General features: G+C 33.0%; 2 protein-coding genes across 2 annotated transcripts in view; one reads left to right on the forward strand and one right to left on the reverse strand.

The window, feature by feature from the left end:
• The window catches only part of LOC117121687 (40S ribosomal protein S12-like), a 6696-nt gene extending 4953 nt beyond the window's left edge, over positions 1-1743 (reverse strand). Inside the window, exons 1-2 of the mRNA XM_033266970.1 lie at positions 1660-1743; positions 1481-1520 (exon numbers count right to left, since the gene is read on the reverse strand). Of these exons, the coding sequence (XP_033122861.1) occupies positions 1481-1497 (17 nt within the window). The 5' untranslated portion in view covers positions 1498-1520; positions 1660-1743. The remainder of the gene's footprint in view (positions 1-1480; positions 1521-1659) is intronic.
• A 204-nt stretch (positions 1744-1947) lies between these two features.
• On the forward strand, positions 1948-9864 carry LOC117121650 (heparan sulfate glucosamine 3-O-sulfotransferase 5-like). The gene is made up of 2 exons (XM_033266893.1): positions 1948-2109; positions 5853-9864. The coding sequence occupies exon 2, from the start codon at positions 5905-5907 to the stop codon at positions 6931-6933; it is 1029 nt and encodes a 342-aa protein (XP_033122784.1). The 5' UTR covers positions 1948-2109; positions 5853-5904; the 3' UTR covers positions 6934-9864.
• Positions 9865-10821: the final 957 nt, after the last annotated feature.

Raw genomic sequence — 10821 nt, forward strand, 5'->3', positions numbered from 1 at the left:
ACACTAGACACACGGTTTTATTTGAACACTTTATTATGACATCGTAAAGTGATGAATAAAAACACTAAACACATGGTTTTATTCGTAGGCCTAGAGGCTTGGTCTAGCCTAGCTAGGTAACATCGTTCCTTCATACATGCGTATATTGAGCGTTACGTACGTATTAGGTCAAAGGTTACCACAAAATTAACCCAACCTCTATTTTACGAATCCCCCGATTTACGTATGCCCTCCGGTCCCGTAAAGTACATAAAATCGAGGTTCTACTGTATATAAAAAATTGCAAAATAGTAGCTCTCTGCTAACTATAGCTAGGCCTCTGTCCGTAATTTATAGCAAATTAGTCAAAAAACATTGATATAATTTGTATTAAAAGCACCGGGCTTATTATTTATTTAAGTCAAGGTATTTTTGTATAAATTTAAAAAAGAAACTGTTCCTATTTTTTCGACATTCCTGACTTCCAAACATGTGGTTTTGGTACCTGTCTGTAGCATTGAATGATGGGTAATTGCTGATGTCATCTTCTAAAAATAGAGCAGCTTGCTAATAATCGTTTTTGTTTTTTTTTTGACAGTGAAAAACAAATAATTAATACAGATGCTTATTGAACATCCGAACAGTGATTTATTCTTAAAAGGATAAAAGGTTGATGTTACCATACATTTATACTCGGACTAGCTGATTTGATTTACAGTGCATTTAAACCGCAGTTAACCATAGACAGAGTAGGGTAGGCCCCCTGGTATACGCTGCCCAGCCTTGCCCTTAGCCCAGACAAGGTAGGCCTAGCAGCATGCACTGCCTGCCTGAATTTCGCCTAGGGCCTAGTTTTGATTATTTTACATCATGTATTGGTTTGACTGTTCTAAGCCTAAAGTAGTACTGTATGATGTATTTATGGAATGACTGTATAACTACTAATATAATGCAATTTTTAATGACATTTTGTAATTCGTTTTTCTTTAAAAAAAATAAAAACAGCATATAAAATAAGATGAGTAAATCGAGCGATGACGTCATCGGCCAAACGTTCGTAAAATAGAAGGTTCGTAAATGAGAAGTTCGACTGTACTGAACATGATTTCATTACTTTTTATTTACTGTATTGTGTCCTGTAAATATTTGTTTTTACATGCGAGATTGTGGCTGCAATGCAACAAGTTTCTTTTGAATCCTTTTTTTTTATTGCCTCAAATTTATTGCAAATGAGCACAAGTAGACTAGGCCTAGCCTAGTGATCGTATTCAAATTCAGGGATGTACAGTTAGGCCTAGGCTAGGCGAGTTATTGTGGGTACTGTATTGAATGAAAGCCATTGTTGATATCCAATATTGGCCCTATACTTCAATCCAATCTTCAACTTATAAGGCCCATTATAGTAAGTCTCTAGGTGCGGTGTGTTGTCTAGGCCTACGTAAACACTATGAACATGAATGAAGTCGGAGAAAAATAAATGGTAGGGCCTATTGCAACTTACCCTTCCCCATCTGACATTATGAATTGAGAGGACGTCCTCGCTGTGAACAGAACACAAACACATTAAAAATACATAGCTATAACATTTTAAAATATATTTAAAATGTTGGTGATATTGTTTATTAGTCGAAAATACTACCGATTTAGGGAGATTTTAAGGATTTTTTAGAGCTAACTCACATGTACGCAAACCGAACTTAAGAAGTAATTTCTTGAAAGAGGGCGTATTTCTGTCAACTTCGACCGACAAACATCTAAAATTGTTTTCTATTTTGTATTTACCTCTCCAAATTGAACAATAAAATACATATAAAATATTATAAATATAGTATAAAATTATTGTATCATCTCATATTATTAAACAAATGCTATAATAATAATTTTATTTTCTAGACAAAGCTCAATATGACAAACATAAATCTATTTTATTAAGATAGTGACGTCATAAAATGACCCTAAACAAGGAAATTAGGTTTAAAGTTGAAAGTTGATTGAAAGCTATCTCCGTAAAAAATAATTGAAAAGACAAATTTATTACTTCTGAAAGGTTACCTTACTAAGCATAGGTGCCTATGATGTTATAATATGTTACTGTGACATTGATTTATGTATTCTTACCAGAGAGTAGTTGTACGTTCTTTCGTTATTCATTTTTGATTGCTTTTTAAGTAGTACTAGCGGCACAAGGCTAGGCTAGGCCTAGTTAGGCCTGGCCTATCTATCTAGTAGTAGGCCCTAGGCTAGCTAGCCTAGCCCTAGGTCAGGCCTAGGCCCGGCCCTAGTAGTAAAGTAGCCCAAGGCCCCTAGCTGGCCTAGGCCCTTTAGGCTAGTACTAGTTCGGTCTAGTAGTAGCTAGGCCTGCTAGTAATAATACTCTTATAGTAAGTGGCTAGGAGTAGGCCTACCCCTTGGTTGGACCTAGCTAGGCCCAACCAAGCAACCCCTACCCCAAGGGTAGGCTATGGAGCCTATGCTTACCCAGGTAAGCATAGCCTACCCTTTTAATAGACCCAGATTTTTTACACTAAATTTTTTTTTTCATGTCATCACGCTAGAAATAATACTGGTAAATTATAAAATCAAACTTCAACCAAACAAAATCAAATTATATACTACTACTACTGTTAGTAGGCCTACTGGGCCATTTTTAAGTAAATATATTTTCCCCTTTCATTCACGTCACTGTCTCAATCATCTACAAAACGAAATCAACAAATTGTATATGATCGATTGATTGATAATTGATTGATTTTATTCAGTACCATTACATACAAAAAATACAAAGCAAACAAAGACAGGGAAGACAAGGACATGGTACTAAGGATGACCCAAGAAAGGTAAAAAAGAAACCTTATTTCCGTTGGAGTCCTTATATGTACAAGCAAATACAAAACATAGAAGTAAAAACACAGCAGGATAAAAAAAAACGACAAAACCGAAAAAAAAGAGTGGTAAAATGAACTATAAAAACATACGAATGACAAATCCTACATGTATTTAAGCTACAGTACAGTATAAAAAACGGCAAAACTGAACAAAGAGGGGTAAAATGAACTAAAAACATATGAATGAAAAATTCTACATGTACTGTATAAGCTACAGTATAATGTTAACGGTTAGCAGTTAACCCTGTATGATCGAGTAACTCCGGTATAGAGGAATGATGGGATCAGTCATAAGCTAAAGATAAAAATGAAAAGCAAGTATACGAAATGTGATGCCATACCATTTACAAGGACACAGAAAGCTAGGTAACACACCTGTCCTAGAAAGTGCACTAAAAATTCACTACAGTAAACAACACCAAACATTTCCTGATAACCGAATCCTCATGTGGATACTTTATTAGTAAATATACAGGTAATACCGTAAGGTAGCATAGGGCATACAGTAGACACGCTCCTGTTTTGAGCCTACTTTTTTACACTTACAGTATACAGTTTTTCAAACTACAGTACATTTGTTATTCATGTCATCATGCAAAAAAAAAAAAAAAAAAGGCCAAAAACCAAACACATCAACAAAGTCAGTATACTATACAGTAAAAAGGGTCCACATACAGTATTTTCAAATTAATGCAAAATTTGTATTTAATAAAAATAACAACACATTAATAAATTCTTTAATTTAACTGTACATATGTTTTCCTTTTACATCAAACAATTAACAATTATCAACCAACAAAATCAAATTGTATAATATTAAACATTTTCTACAGGATCTTTAAAAAAATATAGTTATAATTTTCTTTTTTTAATATGTAATGTTTTTTGTTAACTGTCGTATTCTGTTGGATTATGAGAAGAGTTGTTTCACCACCAACCAACCATAGGCGAGCATGCCGTTCGAACCAGCGCCTATATTATGGCTGTATGACACGGTTCCTCTGTCTTAACCGCCAGCACAATCGACTCGAAGAGTTTTAAGAGAATAACAAAATAATACGAATGTGATGTGATATTTTTTCGATATATTCTTTTAAAAATCAAACTAAGACAGGTTAAATTCGTTTTGATTATTTTTTTCTTTAAAAAAAACTTAAATAGCCGTCTCCAGTAGGGTTTTGCGAGGCTGTCAGTATCCTAATTTAATGAATCCACGTTCTTCCCACTAGCAGCTGTTGTGTATTTGGCAGCCTCTTTGTTCCATGCTTTTGGCTTGGCGGCCAAATTAAGCAGCGGCTGAAATGATCGAACACTGAAACAGGAGAGTCAGACCTACTGTAGCTGCAATAGACCTACAGTACTGTACGTACAACTAACGGTTGGCCTAGCTCTAGGTAGGATGGCCTAGGCTAAGTAAGTGGCCTCCCCTAGCTAGGCCACTCCTACAACAGTGACTAGCTAGCTAATAATAATAATAATTAGGTTTTTATAGCGCTCTATACTGTACAACTAAGTCTTATGACGCTTTTCCACATTATTACCCTAGTCATTGGACCGATGCCTATAAGGAAAATTCCATAGTTTGCTTCATGTGCATTTTGCACTCGAACCTCCTTAGGAACCCACTTATTCCAGGAGAGAAGCAATGCAGATAAAGTGCCTTGCTCAAGGACACAAGCGAAATGCACTTAGCGAGGGATAACGAAATGAGATACAGAGTTAAAAACTGTTGGAAAAGGGGCGTAACCACCCCTCTTTTATACCTTCTCCCCTAGTTTTTAAATATTCAAAAATCTGTATCTTGCTAGCCGTTCCTGATTTTTTCTTTAACATCTTTTTTCTGTCTTAAAAAAACCAGTTCTACAGTAAACCATATCAAAAAATATTTTTCCTCCGGAGCCTGACTTTTAAAATAAACAAGATATTAAAGTTTTTTTTTTTGTTTTTTTTTGTCGTATTAAAGTTGAATGAATTTTTCATATTTTTTGTGCTTTGCAAATGTGATACAATAAAAAAAAAAATAAGTGTCCCCTTAAATTTTTAATTTGTTAAGCTTTAGAATTACGCTTGTTTCTTGTATTGTATGTTTTGGCTGGCCTAGAGGCTTTCCTTGGCGAATTGTTAAAAACATGTTGTTTGCCATTCCCACAGTCATTTTTTTTTTCCTTTTTTAGTCACTACCCATATTATACAGTTCAACTTGCTAAGTCAAATCCAAAATGGCATTAAAAAATTGTTTGACTACATAAAATTCGACTTACAGGTTGTTAGTTAATCAAATACAATTTGGCATGTAAAGTATCTACTTTGAAATTATTTGAGTTAGGCAAAATCAACTTAGTCAAGTTTTAAATCAACTTAGTCAAGTTTTACTGTATTGTAATTATAAGTATTTAGGATAAGGTCATTTGTCATAATTGAGATTAAAATTGTAATGATCAAAAGCACAATTTTTTCCAGGTCTGCAAATAAATGTATGCTACTAATAACCATAAAATATAAATCAATAGCCATCAGTGGCGTATCTAGAAGTCTTGAATTGGGGAGGGGGTGCGCCAAGGTGCCATTGTTTCATATATATATTTAATAATTTTATTAACCAATACAAGTAGACCTACAGTATCTAAAAAGCACAGTGTCTGTGAGGATAAACATTTAAGTTGTTGGTACTGTGTACAATTTCACTTGTAAAATTTAAAGAATCGTCTCACTGTCTGCCCAATCACCACCAGAAGGACCCCACTAGAAATAAGTCTATTGACTTTGTGGGTTTATCCTTGGCGAACCCACCAAATAAATCTAACTCAATTAAATGTACGAGCAGTACAGTATGAAAGTAAGAGGATGATCCAATTCTGTACAGCTATCCAATAAGGGTGTGCCATTGGTGAGCCCTGTAGACAGTAACAGAATTTAATATTAGGCTATAACATTAACGTTTATAACATTTTATCTCATAAATATTATAAAGATTATTTTATATTTCAGGTTTAAAAGATATCAAGTCACTTGTCTGCGAGGGTGTCTTGCTGATGACATCATGAAGTCGATTGGTGAAAACAACTATGGATTCCAAGTTTTTAACAGTAAAAAGAAAATATTGCTTCTGATTCTGATTATCTGTGGTTCTGTTCTCATCTGTCTTCTGATGTTTGGTCAAGATGTATCTTTACAGAAAGTTATCTGCTACCTTAAGCCTGAACAACAACGCAACATGCTGGCTACGTACAGGATGAAACAGCCTGATCGATTCTTGGATGAACGACCTGAAGATGGTCATCCGAAAGGAATGAAGCGAAGGCTTCCTCAAGCTATAATCATTGGTGTCCGAAAAGGTGGGACGCGTGCATTGCTAGAACTCATTGGAATACATCCAGATGTTGCTAAATGTGGAACCGAGGTGCATTTTTTTGATAAGAATGAAAACTACCGACTTGGTGTGGAGTGGTATCGTCGTAAAATGCCTTACTCTTACCCCCATCAGGTGACGATCGAAAAGAGCCCTGCATACTTCATCACAGAGGAAGCTCCCGGCAGAATTCACCAGATGAACGCCTCAATGAAATTGATCGTAATTGTGCGGGAACCGGTTTTGCGTGTTATCTCCGACTACACCCAAATTCATGAATTAAAAGTTGTAAGAGAACGCAAGCACGAAACATTTGAGGATCTGGTAATTAGAAATGGGGACATAAACACATCATACAAAGCAATCCGAATAAGTATGTACTCAAAATATATTAATCGATGGAAACAATATTTTAACATGAATCAAATACTAATTGTGGATGGTGATGCACTTATCAAAAATCCATTACCAGAGTTAAAACATGTTGAGAGATTTCTTGGTTTATATGATTACATCTCAGATAAAAACTTATACCTCAACAAAACAAAGGGTTTCTATTGTATGAGAAGGGAAGATGGATCAAGTAAATGTCTGTCAAATAGTAAAGGACGCAAGCATCCTGATATAGACCCAATTGTAATAGAACGACTTAACAAATTCTACCAGCCCTACAATGAGAAATTTTATGAGGTAGTTGGCCGTACGTTCAACTGGCCGTGAAGACCAAGAATGATTTTTTTAATTATTAATATACATACAGTATAATAAGATGAAGCTTGCTTTATGTGATTTTTCTATGATTTATTATTTTTCATGAAATATCAATTTTGATAGCTTTTGGTTGAAATATAAATGAATTTTATACTGTGTTGAGGGCTTTCGACCTTTGAATGCTATTCAAGAGTAAAATGATAAATATGGGCCAAAAATATTATTACTTCAGCTCTTAAAAGTGTACTGTAAAATTCATGTTTATTGCAAAACATGTTAAAAAAAACAAACATGGTAACAGTATCTCAGTGTCACTTATAATTCCATGGTGACTCAGAGCTCTCATCTGTCAGTATCTGTATATTAATTATTATTATTATTATTGTTATTGTTATTATTATAATTATTATCACTATTGCTGCACTTGTGTGTGCTGTACTTTATTTTGTATTGGTGCTTGCGTATACATACTTCAATACAGCCAACCACACGATGCTGAGCTCATTTTAAGTATGCATTGGAGAATGAATTATTTAAATGCAAGCCAGCTAAAAATATGAAAGGTTGTTTACAGGAGATTAAAGTATACAGTTTTTATTGATGATAATACTGTAACCTCATTGTTTTCAATATTGACCGGAACTTTCCTGTTACATTTATCCAACAAAACTTTTGTTTAAGAAACATACAGTAGTTCAATTATATCTATTTTTGTTTTTTGTATGATCCATAGTATTTAAAAATGTTACTACAACCTGGCATTCTGTTTGGTGATTTTTTTCCATAAAAGTTCTTCATCTTTCTTTAAATACTGTGCAGAACCTCTGTTAATAGTCAATTTATTAAGTGGCAGCACACATAATAGATTAGTACATTTTATATAGCATGATTTTCAGTGTCATTTAAAAAAAATCACAGATCAAACTTGGGGTTAGTATTAGCAATTTTTAAAATCCTATGGGTTATTTAGAAACACAAATTACAGCTACAGCTATGTACACAGTATGTCTAGCTGAGCCTTACCTTTTTAGTATTCAGGTGTGTGTGGTAAAGAAATACTGTAGTGTTGATATTGATGCAAAAGATGATTTTACAAAAGCATTACTATCAAAGAATAAGAAGTTTGTGTAAAAATACAGTAGAAACCTTTCTGAGTGTATGTTCCCATGTCTTTGATAAAGTTTTGTGTACATTAATTAGTACAGTAGATATATTGTAAATCATGCCTCCCTAATTACAATGTTTATATTTTATATTTCAGTATTTATTTTATAAAAAGAATAATGTACATAGTTAAATAAGCGTCTGTATCAAATATTTACCCCTCTAAAGTAACTGTAAGCACTGCAACAAACAAAATTGTGTTTTTATGGTTGTGCCTCTACAGTGGAATTCTTCATTTTTGAATGAACTCTTCATTCTTCATTGAAAAGCTATCAACTTTGAAGTAGAAAAATAATATGTTAGCCTGAATTGCAAACCATTATTGACAAACATGTCAAGTGGTTTAAGAACTTAAGTAATATCCCCATCATACATAGTTCCTTTATGAATTGCATAAATTCATTTTATTCTCTATTACTGTATACTGTAGTTCATTTTATTCTCTATTATTATTTTTGCATGAAACTACACACATTCCTTCATACTGGAAACATGTTGTTTTAATGACTTTTATGGGCTATCCTTGTATACAAACAGCATTATTTTGTTATGTGAAATTTCCTAATTTTCGAGATAGGACTTTTTATATTTTAATATTTTAGAAAATTCCCTTAAATGTATTGTGTCCCTGATGTTGTTGCTAACTGAATAAAGTCAATTTAAGTTCGTCAGATACATTAAAAAAAAAAAAAAATCCTGTTGATAAATGTAGAATATAAGGAGATTTTTTCCCATTTATTTCTTAATGTACCTGATAACTAATCTTAAAGATGAAAAATTCAATAACTCTATTTACTTTTTTGTATACTGTAGTTTCCACCGAATAATACATGTTTAAGGTTGTAATTTTGTTAATTGGATTATGTCTGTTGTACGTTATTCTGAATCTTAATATTTTACATTTTTTTTATATTCTCTCTTCTTTTGATGCTCTATTTTACATTTGTTTACCATACAGTATATGCTATTAAACATATTTTTGTACCGGAAGTGGCTATGGGCACTGATGCAGTGTGGTAATAACTGGTGTTTGCTATCGGCACTGCTGCAGTGCAAAATAAGCTGCTGTTTTCTATCCACTGATGGTTTAAAGTTGAGAATTATTAGTCATAGAGCTCCCACTGTAATCAGCCTAGATTGTTTTCCCCTTCCCAGTCATAATCTCCATATTGTTCAAGTGCGTAATTTTGCACAGAGGAGTTATTTCCTTAAATTCCTATGGTGATACAATGTGGAATATTGCGTATTTTTATTAACTATATGTAATCCGGCCGTTGTTCTAATCCGTCGTTTAAATACCATATTTATTCAAATAAATGCCTCCTTCAAATAAACAATCTTAAGCGTTTGAATTGCATTGGTTGTGAAAAAATAAGTCTTTATGATCACAAAATAACCCATTTTGAAGGTCATTATGTTCCACATTTACAGTCAAATTAGGGCCGTTTATTTGAGTATACGTATCCATTTTAAACCAAAAAAGATAAATAAAATGTCTGCATTGAATAAACTTCACCCTAAAAAAAAAACCCTTCTTAAAATTAAATATGCTATGTATTTAATTTTCATGGTCCTTTCAAAAAAATTACAGTATTGGTTATATTATATAACCAATATATATAAAATACAGGATGTTTAGGTTTAGGTTTATGTTTCTAAAAATAAACACTGACCCTGATTTCAATGATAAGTTGTAATTATGACATGATGATGGATATAAAATAGTGAACACTAAAATATCAATACACAAGTGAATTAAAAATATTATTAATTGTTTTTATCATCCATTTTGTTTTAATTGTTAAGTGTTGCCTTTTCATAAACTAAACATATTCTGGTCAATGCATTTCTATAGTAATAATAAAAAACAAATACACAAAGCGAAATATTATATTAGGGCTATTATGTCAATTGTATTACAGTATTTACACCCCTGCAGCTCAACCTTATGGTCGCGACCCAAATTTGGGTCGCCGTAACATTTCTGAGGGTTGTGAGATTACTCAAACATAGTGGAAAATACTACTGCATAGCGGCCAGTCCATAGTGCCTATGAAGAAGAAAGCTAGAAATTATCGTCAATCCAAAACGTACATTTAATTTTTTTTTTCTTTTCTGGCAAAGCCACATTTATCCACAACATTATTTAAAAACATTCACATAAGTACTATTGTATAAATATAACACGTACTTATTTTCATTTCCTTCTTAATTTTTAAGAAATAATTTATTTTCACTCAAAAATCTTAGATTTGTTTTTCAATTCACATCTTTACAGTTCCTTAATAAAACAAAACTTGAAATTTATAAATTTAATTTCAGGCAGAGTCGTATTTACGTCTGTTATAACTATTTCACGTATAGCAGCATATATCATATTTTATGTTTATCAACTCTCATGGTTGCACTGTCGCCAATCTCTCCAAGGAAGATAATTAAAATTAGGCAGGAATATACCGCACATTAACAAGATATACCAGTTAATAAACAAAATGTTTAAAATGATTAGTTGCATTCTTTGCTTTTTGAGTTCGTTTAAGCATTTTGACCAGTGGGTGGGGACGTAGGCCTACAAGCTTCTATTTTTTAAATTTATATTTGCCCAGTCAGCCTTACCCAAGTCGACTGTACACTATTCAAAAATTCGTCATTGTTTTTAACATTTCCAAAATTATGAGTGTAATAAATATTCTCCACAGTGCCGGATTTAAGGGGGACCCAGCCGCCACCCTC

Source organism: Anneissia japonica, unplaced genomic scaffold, assembly GCF_011630105.1.
Source record: "Anneissia japonica isolate Jap-2015-1 unplaced genomic scaffold, ASM1163010v1 scaffold287709_len1912824_cov184, whole genome shotgun sequence".
In the NCBI taxonomy this organism is placed as follows: Eukaryota; Metazoa; Echinodermata; class Crinoidea; order Comatulida; family Comatulidae; genus Anneissia; species Anneissia japonica.